The sequence below is a fragment of the Lepisosteus platostomus genome, chromosome 6, assembly GCF_059453375.1.
Source record: "Lepisosteus platostomus isolate fLepPlt1 chromosome 6, fLepPlt1.hap1, whole genome shotgun sequence".
NCBI classification, from domain to species: domain Eukaryota; kingdom Metazoa; phylum Chordata; class Actinopteri; order Semionotiformes; family Lepisosteidae; genus Lepisosteus; species Lepisosteus platostomus.
Window position 1 is genome coordinate 63,220,113 of NC_142616.1, and position 15,752 is coordinate 63,235,864.

At 37.6% G+C, this 15,752-nt stretch overlaps 1 protein-coding gene across 4 annotated transcripts in view; it reads left to right on the plus strand.

Moving 5' to 3' along the window:
- Nucleotides 1-3,069: 3,069 nt before the first annotated feature.
- The window catches only part of slc6a11b (solute carrier family 6 member 11b), a 43,733-nt gene continuing 31,050 nt past the window's right edge, over nucleotides 3,070-15,752 (plus strand). Inside the window, exons 1-6 of one of the 4 annotated variants that reach the window (XM_088636828.1) lie at nucleotides 3,070-3,204; nucleotides 5,456-5,689; nucleotides 8,242-8,376; nucleotides 8,526-8,666; nucleotides 9,700-9,784; nucleotides 12,697-12,829. In XM_088636828.1, coding sequence (XP_088492954.1) covers nucleotides 5,470-5,689; nucleotides 8,242-8,376; nucleotides 8,526-8,666; nucleotides 9,700-9,784; nucleotides 12,697-12,829 — 714 coding nt within the window. In that variant the 5' untranslated portion in view covers nucleotides 3,070-3,204; nucleotides 5,456-5,469. Of the gene's footprint in view, nucleotides 3,205-4,036; nucleotides 4,611-4,637; nucleotides 5,105-5,455; nucleotides 5,690-8,241; nucleotides 8,377-8,525; nucleotides 8,667-9,699; nucleotides 9,785-12,696; nucleotides 12,830-15,752 lie in introns of those variants that run through there. The other 3 variants (XM_088636829.1, XM_088636827.1, XM_088636826.1) reach the window with 3 other exon arrangements.

Here is a 15,752-nt window from a genome sequence, read left to right on the forward strand (position 1 = left end):
AATAGCCTAAGCTCTGGAAGCTAGAGGGCAGTATAGTGTACATTATATTGACGACGAAGACCACTACTGCAGTTATAACGCAGAAATTGGTTAATCTGGCAATGAAAGGTAATAAAAATAAAAGTGTTACTCGATGTTTTAACTGTGAACCCTTCTTCAGTGTGTCTGGAGGTCACACACCTAAACATCTTTGTCTTTTTACAGATCACACATTGTCACAGCCTCCTGCTCTAACACTAATTAAATAGAAATACTGTGGTGCTGTTTATACAATAACTGCGGGATTCACAATCTTCATTGTGCTTTGAGTCAGGATAAAAAAGCTGAAAATGATTCTTATTTTTCTTACACTAATTTCTTCATCGATACAATATTAATATTCTGATGTCTACTGTTTCCAAAGCCATTGCTTAATTTAATTAAGACAGTCTTTGATTGAACATGAGGTGAGATTTAATGAACACTTCAGAATTTCAGAAACATTTTCATCTAAATATAAATAACTATGCACTCTTTTTTAAAATTGAAATAAACATCTTGCTTACTGGGATAGGCTCCGGTCCTGAACTGGAAGAAACAGTAAGAAAACAGATGGATGAATGGAAGGAATTTACATGTTTGAATCAGGGGTGCACAACTTCAGTCCTTCAAACTCTATAATTCAGTAGATTTTACAGGTCTCTTTATATGTCCGTCACCTAAAGAACTGGTCCATTTATGCTGATAATTAAATCAAAGAGGTAATGAGAAGTCTAAGTGAGCAGATACTCAGGCCCTCCATACTGGGGAGCTGGTTTGAAAAATGTACAGTAGCTCAAAGAGAAGTGAGCTAACTACAGATCCTCACGTGCATTGGTGTGAGAAGCCAAAATCAATTCGTTTAACCAGCAATGTGGTCAATCTTTTTGTAGTTCCATCAGATGTTTCCTTTTTGTTTTCCCCTAGTTTTGAAATTTAAAATTAAATTTCAATAACGAATGCAGACTAAGCAATCACATATACTGTGAGTCCCCATTCTGTAGGAATTTAGGGAGCAATAGAGGCCACTGCTGGCAAACACAGCCACTGCCAATACAGAAGTGTGCTTATGCAGTAAACTCCTGGAGCCGCCAGCCTCAACATGCAAGTAATAAAACCTGCATTTGAAACTGCAACCTCAAGACTAATCTTGATGTGACTACATCGTTCTTTTCAGTAACATTCCCCATAATTCACATTGTATGCAGGTTATTATACTGTACATTCACCATACTGCTCATTTCAAGATTTTAAAATCCCTACTGTGTTTTGTAAAATTTTTCAGAATTTGAGTAGTGGTGTGAACAGGAAAGTTACATTTCTTGTTATTTTGTGAGTTTAATTACAATTATGATGACTCTTACTCTTATGACTCCAAAATCAATCAGGATCTTTTCAAAAACCAAATACAAGGAGATTTAAAAGTAATGCATGTGAATGTGGTTGAGTTTTCAGCAGAGTTTATTTCCCTGTAAGCGTATCTGAAATTGCATTCAAAATATAATTTTCTGTTTTGTGTTTAGCTTAGTATTAATATTGTTTGTCTCACGCTATCATAATTGTGGCAAAATTCTTTTTTCAGGTAAATAAGTGACTTCACTTTCCTGCATATCAAACATATCCAAACGCACAGCAAAGGCATGCAAAATTGTCTATGCATTGTGGAAAACTTAACCTGAACCTTAGTTCAGGAACCCCTAGTCCCTCTATCTGAAGCTAGGCCTTGAAGTAACTGAGTTTGAACTGAACTCCAGTGACTGCAAAATCAATCAGAATATTTTCAGAAACCAACTACAAGGAGTTTTAAAAGTAAAATGTGATGGAGTTTTACCATATTTACCATCTTTACCAGCAAAGGCATCAGAAATTGTCAATGTATTGAAGAAAGCTTAACCCTAACCCTAGTGCGGGAACCCCTAGACCCTCTATCTGAAGCTGGGCCTTGAAGTAACTGAATTAGAAATGGGCTCCAATGCCACCAAAACCATTCAGAATCTTTTCAAATACCAACAACAAGGAATGTAAAGGCATCTGATGTGAATGTGATTGAGTTTTCACTTGATTTTATTTCCCTGTATAATGCAGCTGATTTTGTATTCAAAATGAATGTTTTTGTGCCAGGAATATCTTAGAAATACAATTACCACTAAACTTTAGGTCAAGCTATAATAATGTTGCCTTTAAAATGCAAGTAACAAGAAAATTAAGCATGTGGAAAGTGTTTTTTCCAACATTGAAATTTTGTCCATTTTTATGACCAACTGGCCAATGAAAAATTGCAAAAGTGGTCCAAATTTTTTTTTCAGGTAAACAGGTGATATCACTCTTCCTGCATTTCCAATATACCCAAGAGCACAGCAAAAGCGTCAGAAATTGTCTATGGATTGTCAAACGCTGTTCCGAGTTTGCACATCTGTATTCCCTTTTTCTAAAACGAGGCCTTGAAGTAACCGAGTTGCAACTGGGCTCCAATTATACCACAATCACTCAGAATCTTTTCAAATACCAACATCAAGGAGTTTCATCGGTATTTAATACGAAAATAGATTATGAAATCACTTAATTTATTATTTGAAAGTTGTTCTGAGGGTTATCTCATGCAAGGAGTTGTGGTATTAGTCCACGATCCTTGAAATGAGGGCACTCGCTGTTAGGACAGTACTGTACTGTTTTAGGGTTTACAGGCATGTGAAAAAAATGCTTTTAACTTAGAACCGAAAAAAGCCGAATTGCATTAGTTTTGGTTTTATATTTGGTAACAGATTGACGCAATTTAAACTCACAGCATCTTAGGTGGTCTTCACTCTTATGTAGTTTGCTGATTCCCTGAACTTCAAATATATGTCAGATGACTATTGAACCTTCAGCAATAAGTATATAATGAGGGGCTTTCTGTCTTCTCTATTGCTGAAGACATTTGGAGCTGGGAATAAGGCCCAGTTGGCTACTTTTCCATCCTGTAGTGCACCCCATTTTTCTAGCTAATAAACTGAGCAATCAAGTGTGAACAAATCCTAAGAGTTCATAAAGTCTTATCAAGAACACATTGTTAAGTATCAGCATGAAGCTAGTTATTTTTGTTAGGATACCAACTAGGCACCAGAAAAGTAACAAGCTTTTTAATTCTGTCTGTGCAGCGCTGGGGGACTTGCCGCAGTATGGAAAGGGAGAAACAGGCTGTATGAGGTAAAGTGAAGTCGCTCTGCAGAAATTTAAAATAAAAATGAATATACCTATAAATTCTTGTAGATTACATTCATACTGAACAAAACACCTAAATGCGCACTTATTATACAGTATATTAGATATACACAAGACCTTAAGTCAGAAACAGATCTGCGAAGGCTGACCCCAGAAAAAACATGTTGCTAATAATAGCGTTTCCTACAGTATTGCGCAAAACATACACAATTTTAAAGGGAATTTCTAGCACATCTACCTTGAAACATGTTTTTTAACTTGTAAAGTATTAATTAAAACGGAGATGACTCTGCTGAAGACTTGTTAATTACAAGATTATGTTCTATGATTTAACATGCATTTGCCATCTCTACTTTCAGCAGCAAGCGCTAATGGAAGAAAATTGTTCTGTGATAATAAGAACTCATCAAGGGAGCCTGTCACTGATTGTCAGCGATATTTTGTGTAGGCTACTTTCTGTACCGGTTGTATAAACTGACTTTTTGTATTTGAATTTAAAAAGAAATAAACAATACGTTGAATAAAATGCAACATTTAACCAATGGACAAATAAATCAAAGACGTACTGTAAACCTACTGTACACTGACTGCACACCCATAATAAAAATATAGGCGATGTAACAATATAATTAACGTGTCTAAACAAACTCCGCGTTTTTTTCTGTTATTGTTCGTATTAAGATGTATCTAAATAAGGACTTGTCTCAGTTTACTGGATGTTACAGATCTGCAAAGTGGAGCTCAGATAACGCCCCACCCCTAACTCTTCGGCCTTGAGTCTGAAGCTTTAGGGCTGTTCTCCATACGGTATCTCAATATTAAGGATACAGTAGGCAGCTCTTGGCACCTTAATTCCCTCATTTTACATTGGCATTTGCTATTTACAAATTGTCGTGTCACTTACGCACGACAGTCAAGCCAGCCTGTATCAAAATAATGTGCTTGCTACTTCGTAACCAACTCATGGTACGATGATTGAAAAATGTTTCTGTGGCTCCTCTTAACACTTTCGGTAACGTTACGCATCTGCTGAATACTGTATGTGATGTAAACTGTATGTATCTATAGAACCTCTAGAACACACAGGAAAGCAGTTTCAGGACTTATCCATCTTCTCATTTCCTTTAAAAACACACCGCGTCTTTTTTATTGGTACGCTGACATTTGTTCTACCATCTGAGATTCTTCACCAATATTTGCTTGCAACTGGACCCTTGGGATTTGGCTTTTGATTAACTTTTTTTTTTTAGATATAACACTATTCGTCGTTATTGAGTTGTCAGAGTGATGCATATACAGCAAATACACCAGGGTGCTTCGCTTTATAGGTGAGCATTAACAGTATTTGACTAATGCCATTCCGGGCGTTAAAAGGCAACGCTGCTCAGAAGGTAAGCTTCACTTGTGTATCAGAAAACAAGGTCCAGTTTCTATTCTTTCTCTCCGTCTGCACTCTGGCGCTTTCTGGCGCGTTGTAAATTACACTGCTTTACTGGTAGGCTCAGTGTTGTTGTTGAGCACATGGCTGGGATCCAATGAGAGAGGCGTTTGTGACCAGATCACTAGTCTGAAGCAAAGCATTTGCAAATTATCCATCGACTGGGTACCAGATAGCATCTTTGCAACCGGCATCTTCGCTTGTATAGAGACAAAACAAACCCCCCTCCCCCCCCAAAAAAAACTTCCAAGTCGGATCCAGAATTTTCTTTTTTGGCCGTCTTTTTCTGACCATCCATCCTCGAGAAACGTGAATTGCGGGCGCTCTTCGTCTGAGCCAACAAGGTTTACTGTACAACCTATATTGGTGAGTAATGTGTCTTCATCTTGTCAAGTTCGGCATTCATCCGCTGTGGAGAAGACTTAATCAATCCTAATCTTATCGAAGGTGAGCTTGGCTCTCGGGGTCTTTGGCTCACGCTTTGATGTCATTTCTCATTCATATCAAACAGTTTTGCTTTTTTTTTTTCTTGCGAAGGTAGTCGCTTCTATTTTCAAACAATCAGACGCATTTTCAGAAAAATGAAACGAGTCGGGTCTCCATGCATTAAAGAGCATGTTTCCACTATATCCTATTATACTTTGTAGCCTGAGGAAAACTAGGCGTTGATCCCTTGTGTGTATGATGCTGAAAGTTAACCAAATGCGATGTTACAGTAAAAGTATTTTTTAAAACCAAATAGAATAAACGAGGTACTGTACTGTAAGAGACTTATTTTCCTTTCCCCGTGTCTTGCAGGCTGTTAAAACGTCATGACAGCTGAAAAGACTATACCAGTAATTAATGGAAAACCGGACGAGGGAATGGATCCCGAAGCGTCAAACACCAATTTAGTTCGCAGCAATGACAAGAAAGTGAACGAGAGGGGTCACTGGAATAATAAGACTGAGTTCGTGCTCTCCGTCGCAGGGGAAATCATTGGACTGGGCAATGTGTGGAGATTTCCTTACCTTTGTTATAAGAACGGAGGCGGTAAGAGACCGGAGACTCCTGTATCTCTTTTTTATGTTTATAAGAATATAACAGAACCACCCCGATAAACCGATCGGAAGATTAGGATATGCACTTCGCTTCCGAAGTTTACGCTTAGACTTTATTTGAAAACGGCCTCCTGTACCCAGAATAACACCTCCGCGGGGCTTTCGCATGATGTGACAGTAACATTTGTGATCCCTTCCAGACGGCTATTGGTCTGGATTCAAACCGCAACAGGTGCTGAAATATGCGTACTCCGTAATGTCTGTCACAGCAAAGGGTATAGTGTGCGTAAAGGGTTCGAGTTGTGGCTCACATTAGGGTTTGATTTAATGTTTTTTATCAATACTTTCCTGTTATTATCTTTGCAGAAATGGTTCTAAATACTTTTGAATGTATTAAGTGTGGTCATGGGGGCTCTATGAAGGTGTTGGCAACATTGGACCACCGTAAAATAAAGCTTCATTTATTGTATCATACAAAATAATAATGAGACAAAATATCAGATACCATTTGTACATATATTAATTGTGATATTGTGATATTAATTGATTAAGTGTGAGATTAATCAAACGAGTCAACCAATGTACATAAATTTCAACTTCAATAAATAGTAGGAGTGATAATTGATTGTATTCATTTTGGAAACAGACTCTTTAGTTTTATTAGAATTCTATTTAATTTATATGGTACACAATTATACAGTATCTTATAGGAGGAATCTAGCACTGTTGGAACTTTGAGAATGTTGGCAAGAATAAAAAGGTGTCAGCTGTATTATCGCACACCCCTTTTAAAGATACAGTATGTTGGATATAAAAGGTTAATATTTTCAAATCTAATACTAGGTTAACACTGGAATAAATATGTGCTATAAGTCTAAACATGAACAAAACAGTGTAATACTATAAGATGGAAAGCATATCTAAAGCAAACATTACAAAATCAAAAAGTATCCTTTTCTAGAATTACTGTCAGAAAAAAGCAGGATTGCTAGCATTAATGTTTTTCAGGAACAATTCAGTGTTTTTTTTTTACTTTCCCTCTTGCTCATAAAAACGTTTTCATGTCCAGAATAAAGAAATACTGTATGCTGTTACTGAGCAAATATTCTGAAGTATCTTTAAGACTCCATTCTGTCCTGGGTTGTCATTACAAATTAGTAGTGAACTTGTATTTAGAATTTATAGTTAAATTTGGCAAGTATAAAAATTAAAATCTCAAATAATAAAATACACTTTTACAACATACTGTAAATTAATCTTTTAAGCAAGCATGATTATGTGTCATGTTGCTATCCAGACCTCCACCTGAGGCTTTTGCTGCTAATATGGTATTAATAAAACTGCAAGAAAATTTGCAAATAAGAGTGGCCATTAATCTTGTCTAGCTTGTTTGACATTTAGTCATGTCACTCGTTAATCTGAGGTTCTTATCCATTCATTTCTTGAAAGAAATTATGTATTTGACTCAAACCTGGTAGTTAATGGTTTTTACTTGTGCCATCTAAGGTGAGCTTGTCTTTTGAGATTTGAGCATGTTAATTTTTGGTGGGATTCTATAAGAGTGTTTTCATTTTCCAGCACGTCCACTGGACCTGTCTGATATTTGTCCATTCAATTGGCACATGACAAGAAAAGTCATTATATGAAATAAGGGTCATCTTCTACTCTACACATTTGCAGTTGTCAAGCAATTAAAAGGAAACTGCTCAGTAAATAAATTAATGTCAGTAAATAAATTTTTACTTTTTCTATTATATATGTTATTATACATTATATTATAGATTTACGTCTCCTTGGAGTTACATCAGATAACCCCAAACCTGAAGCTGAAATAGGAAAAAGAAAAAGGAAAAGCTTTCTATTTGCAAACCACTTGAGAGAATTCCACTGCAAGCTAGACCTACATTATGTTAGCATGAGTTTGGATTTATTTAATGGGTTTCTTTTTGTGTGAAACCGAGGAAGAGACTAACTGCTTGAGAGGTCTCCCTAACAACAGATATGAAGGGATACTGTATATTTTGAGTGAAGTAGAAGTTTCACGTTTAACTGGAGGGATTTTCCTTGAAAATTTAATTGACGTGGCTCATTGTTTTGTTACCTGCTACCAGTGACAGACGTGATTCAGTATTCTAGTGACTGAGGACCCTAGCTTGCTATGTCATATCTACTGAATTCAAGCATTACATAGAAAATGGGGAGAATAATGTTTTTGAATTGTTTCTATTTCACTAGATGAGTTAAAACAAATGCACTTTCAGGTATATATTAACACATTTGTTGAGAAATTGAAACTGAGCAATCAATTGACAGTCCTCCCAAAAACCTGTGCTTTAAGCTCTACTGAGATGTTCACCTGTGAAAGAAACTATTTGTTCAACAATTATTCTAGACTTCAGTGGTGTTTTCTTCCCTGAATGTCCCTAACTTTGACATGGTCTTACACTCTTTTTCTAAGGATCTGTTGGTGGATGACAAGTAGAAATAGGTTTTGTTTGAGACACTGTGCCTTGGACAGTTCTCATTGATATTCTTTATTTACAGGTGCCTTCCTAGTTCCATATGTGATATTCTTTATCTGCTGTGGGATTCCAGTATTTTTCCTTGAAACTGCTTTGGGACAGTTTACTAGTGAAGGAGGTATTACCTGCTGGAGGAAAGTGTGCCCACTTTTTGAAGGTAACTGTGTGAATATCTGCTGTTCTTAACTCTTGGATTGCATTGGTAGCATATGGTGATGCATGAGCTGTGCCTGTTTTCAAGAAGAAAATTATTTGGAACAAGATCTATTGTAACCTTTAATATTTAGGAACACTGTTGTTTTGCAGGTATTGGATATGCCACTCAAGTCATTGAGGCACATTTGAATGTGTATTATATCATTATTTTGGCATGGGCTATTTTTTACCTGTTTAATTGCTTCACCACTGATCTGCCATGGGCATCCTGTGGACATGAATGGAATACAGGTATGTACTGTATCCTTACTGTAGTTCTATTATATATACAAAATTTATAGTATTGCTGTTTGTGGGTAGATGCTTTAAATGATCTGAGTTATTTGGCTATGTTTCTATAAAAAACGCCTTTTTCGTACAGTACGTTTTCATCAAAATATAGTTAGTATCAACTGAAATATTTGTCAATGAAGAAACCATGACTCCCCATTAGTTGCAAGGAAACCTGAGATTTTACAGTTACTATCTGAATGAAAGGCGTAGTACTGTCAAACTCATTACGATCATGAAGTCTTATGCCTTCTCATGAATGACCAATTATGGAATCTGTTTTAACACATCACATTCAGCAGTATTCTAATATGTACCTAGAGGTCTGAATCTTCCTGTAAAATTTCTATGTCCAGACTGCTGTATTTCTGACAGAACCTGCCAATACGTCTTAAAGAGTGTTATTTTCATCATCAACATCATTTGTCTAAAGTGTGTAGTCTCTTTCAAGACAATTGCAAATTCAAGTCCCCATAAAGATAATTGTTAGAGCATCAGACCTGAAATACATTAAATACTGTCAACCTATCCATTATCAGACGCTTAGCTTCTTATTAATGGGAAGGATCACAGCAACCTGGGGCTTAACCTGGAAACATATGGAACAAGACACCCTACAGTAGATGGGACACCAGTCCAATAAAGGACATGAGCACATGCACACGGGAACAATTTAGAGACTAATTTTCTCAAAGTTTATCATACTCTGCAAAAATGTATAATATCCTTTAAAATGTATTCTCAATATTCCATTGACAATGGTTTCATGTATGTCTTAGTTAGGGATCATTATAATTAGCTCCAGTCTAATGCCTGTAATTACGATACCAGATGCATTATCAGACACACTGTTCACTTCTAAGAATCTAAGTAGAGTACGCTAAAATAAAAACACATTGCACAACATACAGTCAAGTTGAACAAGGATCAACTATAACCTGTTTTATTTATTATAATCAATTCTTGAGTAACATACTTCTTTCCTCACTATTAGAAAACTGCATGGAATTTCAGAAGCTGAATTCTAGCAACTGCACAGTCAACCCCAATGCAACATCGCCTGTCATTGAGTTTTGGGAGTAAGTACTTAGATGGTGTGTTCTTTGTTTGTTCTACGACTACATTTCTATATCCTATAAATATGTACAGTACCAGATGTAATCAGTGAAATGGACTTGTAATATTGCAGATAGTGGAAGTGTTTTCTGTTATGTCATAAATTGAGTGATCTTGATTCTCAAAGTAGCTGTGAGCTTGGGAATAGAGTAATTGGAATGTCTTTGAAAAGTATGATTGAAACAGCCTTGCGGTGTGGGGTTTCACATCACACTGTTCTTGGTCTGAGCTACCTTGGCAGTTTCAAACGCAGCTTCCAGCATCACTGATGGACACTAGACCTGTGAGCACAAGTTTGCAGTCTAGATGCCAAGTTTTGGGAACTGTGGCTCAGTGAAAGACACTTGTTTGGAGTGAATGTCCCTATTATCCAGACATTGGTTTGTACAACTGGGTGAGCATCTCCAGGGTTAAGTGGACTGGCCAAGGAATTCTCATGTTGTTGCACACCCTCTTATTCTGTAGTTTGCTGGGTGCCCATGAGAGCCGACAGTCATCACTTCCACCTGCATCTGCCCTTTGTATGTTGCAATGCCTGTTGTAGGTGTTAAGTGGCTCACAGTGTAAAAAATAGCAGATGGCTTGACTGCACACATCCCAGAGCACATATGCACTGCTATCATCCTTCCTGTGCTGGAATTGGAAGGTCATAGCGAGTGCTGAGTCAAGAAGATTGCCAACTAACATAAGCGTCTGAAGGGCAGAGATCCATTGTTATTGATGATTCTAAGGCGCTTCCAATTTCGAGAATTTGTCAAAAGGTGATACTGGCTTTGTTTGTAAAAATGGCACTGTTGCTTTTCCATTGTGTTTTGATTAAAGAGATTGCCCTTGCGTTTACCAGGCTAACATCTCACTCATTTGGAAAGAGTAGCAGAAAGTCTGTGACCCGTATACTGCCTTTTGTTTGACAGTGTCTGCTGCTTTCCATCTGAAGTAATTGACCTCATGGCATTGGTACTTAAGAAATAATACTTAAAACTTTAAGATTTTATTTCTATCTTGGTGCAGGAGGAATTATCTCTGCTTGATATATGGCTACGTCTGAGCTTGATTCATGCTTGCATATACAAATAGAAAATGGAAACAAGAAGTGGTTTACATATTTCAGGGTTGCTTTCCCCTGTTGTGGACCTGGCTGTTGGAGTTTTTACATTTCTGTGTTTGGAAAGTTTCATAAGCAAAGCAGAAACAGGATGCATTGACAGCCAAAATAATTTTGGCATGATGTGTGCTATGAACAGTACGCTTCTTATAATGTACAACTGAAATGCTTAACCTTCTAGTGTTATAATTTGTCATTCCTTTTACATTACTGTTGTCAGCCAGCATCATGAGGGCACTTGCACAGCTAGAGATGGTATGGACATTGTTTTGGCATACTCTTTGCTTGTTTTATGGTGTGAATTTGCTGTAACATCGCCAGTGGAAGGCTTAGAGAAAAAACAAGCTCAAACAATTGTAGCTATTTGCTTTCCGACAGGATAATATGAAGTGTGAATACAAGTGTACTGTTGAATAACATTTTAACTGTACCGTTTACTATACTGTAGAGAATGTTTATGTTTTATTAAGTTATATTGGCAGTGTGAGGAAGGAGAGCAAAGGTCAAAATATTATGTCTCAGAGGGCTGCTGTTTTTACGTTTTTATTTATAGAGGTACTTGTAAGGAAAACTTTGGTACAATAATTTTAATTTTGGTAGGTGGTCACTGCAAGCTCTACCAGAAGCTCAACAATAACGAGGAATCTTCCCAGTTGGGGAGGTCTTTCAGACTTTTTCTTCATGCTTTGAAAGGAAAATTGAAGAGATGTTCTGGATACGTTATTCTTTAATCTCTCAGAACATTGTCACCAAGTGTAGTGTGGTTAAACAAGCAATGCAGTGTGTAGCAAAGAACCTGCTGTGTACTGTAGGTTTCACATCACACTGTTCTTGCTGATTGATAGTAACTTTAGCCAGTGAGTTGGTGACAGTTGAGTGCTACATTGGCAGTTTCAAATGTTAGTTCTGCCATCACTGATGAACACTAGATTTGTGAGCCTAGATGTAATTTGCAGATCTGCAGTCTAGATATCAGCTATTGAGAACTGTAAATGTGCTTGTTTGGAACAAATGTGTTCTAAAATCCAAACATCATTGGTTTTATGAAAACTCTCAGAATGTTATAACCAAGGCTGAATGGTCTCCTCTCCTACGTAAACATTCTTATGTTCTTTAGTCTTTATCTACTGTATCATTATCTGTATGTACTTTATCTACAGCACTTAGCAGTATGTTGAGCTATTAAGTTAATGAAGTACAGAACGTATGAAGGCCTTTTGGCATTTTGAATTTTTTTATTCAATTTAATCAGAATTAATAAGGATTTCAAATATGTGTTTGAAGTGTGATTTTTTTAAAAGAAACAGCACTGGTCCTTTAAAGATGAGCAAATCTGAGAGATTATGCAAGGACAAAGGATATTGTTTTTAGACATTTCTTGAAGAATTTAAGTACAAAGTCCTTGATGTACTCTGTGGTGTGCATTGGCTTTTTATGCTTGTTGAGTCTCATTATCTGATCTTGTTTATCTTAATCATTAGATTTAATTATTTTGCTATTAATGTAATGTATGTTTTCAGATCATTTTTGTTTGATTAGAGAAAGCAGGCTTTTACAAATTTTCACACATCCTAGCTCTGCTGCAAGTCAGTGGAAATAATAGACTAGAAGTATTAATAGTGAGGATTTCTTTTTATTCCATATTTAATGTTTTTTGCATTTCCTTTGTTCCAGCTGACAAACTGGGAATCTTTAAGTGACTTTTCTAAAAAGTGTTTACTTTGCTTGAGTGTAATGCATTCACACTATTTGTTTTTACTTCTTTTGTAGAAGACGAGTTCTCTCCATATCAAGTGGAATTGATCACATTGGAAATTTACGATGGGAACTTGCTCTCTGTCTTCTCTTGGCTTGGTTCATATGTTATTTTTGCATTTGGAAAGGCCCCAAATCTACTGGAAAGGTAAGTAGTAATCTCTTAGCTAGAAAAAGCTTGCTAGTGTATGTTTAGTACTTGAGGGATAGGACCTGGACTTCATTTTAAACATAAACAATGTTTGCTACTACGTTTTGAAAGAACAATAGCCATCTGAAGTGTGGGGTTTGTTGAAGAATACAGAATGCACCCAGAATAATAGAATGGTACTACTGAAGCAACCTGTACTCTGAATATCTTGTAAATCTCTTATCCTGTTTAATACAGAAAGTTAACATGCTGTAGGTTCTAAATACTATGCCACTTTTTGGTCAACAAATTACTTGCTGTATTGACCAAATAATTACACAAATGTCTTTAGAAACTGATGTGACTAGTTGTGATCTTTAAAACTGCTGCCCATGTGTTAGTCATTTGTGACTTGCATGTATTAATTAATTGCAAATATTACTAAGGTACTTGAATTTACAAGAATAGTTAAAGATAGAATAGGTGCTGATGTATATTTGCACAAGGCAATTTTGTATCCTTTTACATCCTTTGTGGCCTCCTGACCTGACTAACTCGAACACAGATCACATGTGCATGGAGACTGGCTGTTTGAACTTCAGCTTCACCGAACAGCACATTTCAGTGCAAGCTCAAAACAAGAGGGACTGGAAAGAGAACCACTTTTCCACTTTGAGACACAAGGAAGGAAGTTGGAGCAAGTTCATACTGCAAGTTCTAGCGCTGAATATTCTGATGATGGCCATTGTATAGTGTAAGATTAGAGTTTCCAGCAGAAAAGGTCGCACAAAAAGTGAAGACAGAACACAGTGCTCAAAAATGAAGATTACAACAACAAGGTGGTTGTATTCCTTAGTCTTGGACATTATCTAGGCAAAAGACACTTCTCTTGCTCAGGGGGTTGTGTTGGACACTACCATTAAATCATTAAATATCATAGCTTTGTGACTTTTAAGTGCTTTTCAAAAGACACAAAAAATGCCTTTTTATGCAGATTATTATTATTATTATTATTATTATTATTATTATTATTATTATTATTATTATTATTATTATTATTATTATTATTATTATAGTATTCATTACTCTGCACTTGAAAATCTTTGATTTAAAGTATGCAATAATTAATTGAAATCAGCATAAAAAGGCATTCCCTATTCTTTTACTGTGGGAAGTGTGATAAAAGTGATTGATAGATAGGTAATACTTTATTAATCCCGTAGGGAAATTGATGTGTTTCAGCAGTCCAGCCCAAGACAAGCAAAACAGACATCAGAATAGTTATAAAACAAAAGACAACAAAATAAATAAAAATAAATAAATACATAGGTGTGTGCAAAATGTGCTGACCATAGTCACTGTAAAAACAATAAAATATGTGCAAAATGTGTTTATACAGACTGATTGTCCAAAAAGTACAATGGAGTAAACATGCTGTCCATGGAGGACCAAATGAAGGGCTAACAGTCCTAGCCTAGGGTGGCGTTATACACCCTGACAGCCGCCGGGAGGAAAGACCTGCGGAAACGTTCCCTTGAACACCGTAGCTGGAGCAGTCTATTGCTAAATGTGCTCCGCTGCCCAGTAACAGTCCCATGAAGCAGATGAGAGGTGTTGTACATGATGGCTGTGAGCTTGGTCAGCATTCTCCTCTCAGCCACCACCTCCATGGGGTCAAGGCTCATCCCCAGCACAGTGCCAGCCTTCTTGATAAGTTTATTGAGCCTATTTGCATCTTTTGTCATGATGCTGCTGCCCCAGCACACAACAGCGTAGAAGATGGCCGCCGCCACCACTGATTCATAAAAAATGTGTAGCAGTGTTCCACACACACCAAAGGACCTGAGTCTCCTAAGAAAATAGAGTTGGCTCTGACCTTTCTGGTACAGGGCGTCAGTACACCACTCCATCTTATCATCCAGGTGTACCCCTAAGTACTTGTAGGAATGTACGCCCTCTATGTCCTCACCCTGGATGGAAACAGGGTTCAGCGGAGACTTATTCCTTCGAAAGTCGAAGATCATTTCTTTGGTCTTGCTGGTGTTAAGCTGGAGATGGTTAAGATGACACCACTCCACAAAATTGGTAATCAAGCTCCTATATTCCTCCTCCCTCCCCTCTCTAATACACCCCACAATTGCAGAGTCATCCGAAAACTTCTGCAGATGACATGTCTCAGAGTTGTACCTGAAGTCAGAGGTGTAAAAGGAGAACAGGAATGGAGCAAGGACAGTGCCCTGTGGAGCCCCAGTACTGCTAACAAACTGTTCGGACACACAGCTCTGTAGCCATACATACTGTGGCCTGCAGGTCAGATAGTCTATAATCCAGGACAGCAGGGGAGTGTCCACCTGCGCCGCCCTTAGCTTATCTCTCAGTAAAGGTGGATGGATGGTGTTAAAGGCACTGGAGAAGTCAAAGAACATAACTATCACAATGCTCCCCGTCTTCTCCAGGTGAGAGTTAGCTCTGTGTAGCAGATAGATGACTGCATCCTCCATTCCCAGGTGTGACCGGTAGGCGAACTGCAGGGTGTCCAGTGCTGTACTCACCAGGGTTCTGAGGTGGTCCAGTACAAGCCTTTCCAGAGTTTTCATTAGGTGTGATGTAAGTGCCACTGGTCTGTAGTCATTCAAGACTTTAGGGTGCCCCTTTTTGGGTACTGGCACCAGGCAAGATGTCTTCCAGGGCACCGGAACCTTTTCTAATCTCAGGCTGAGGTTGAAGATATACTGCAGCACTGAACCCAGTTGGTCTGTGCAGATCTTTAGCACCCTGGAGCTGACACCATCAGGACCCGCTGCCTTCCCTGCATGGAGTCTCCTCAACTCCCTTCTGACCTGGTCAGCTGTGATGGATAAGCCGAGCAGGGCAGGGGAAGATGGAGTAGGAGTAGGAGGGATCACATGATGGGGTGACTGAGGACATGAAGAGGGTGTCT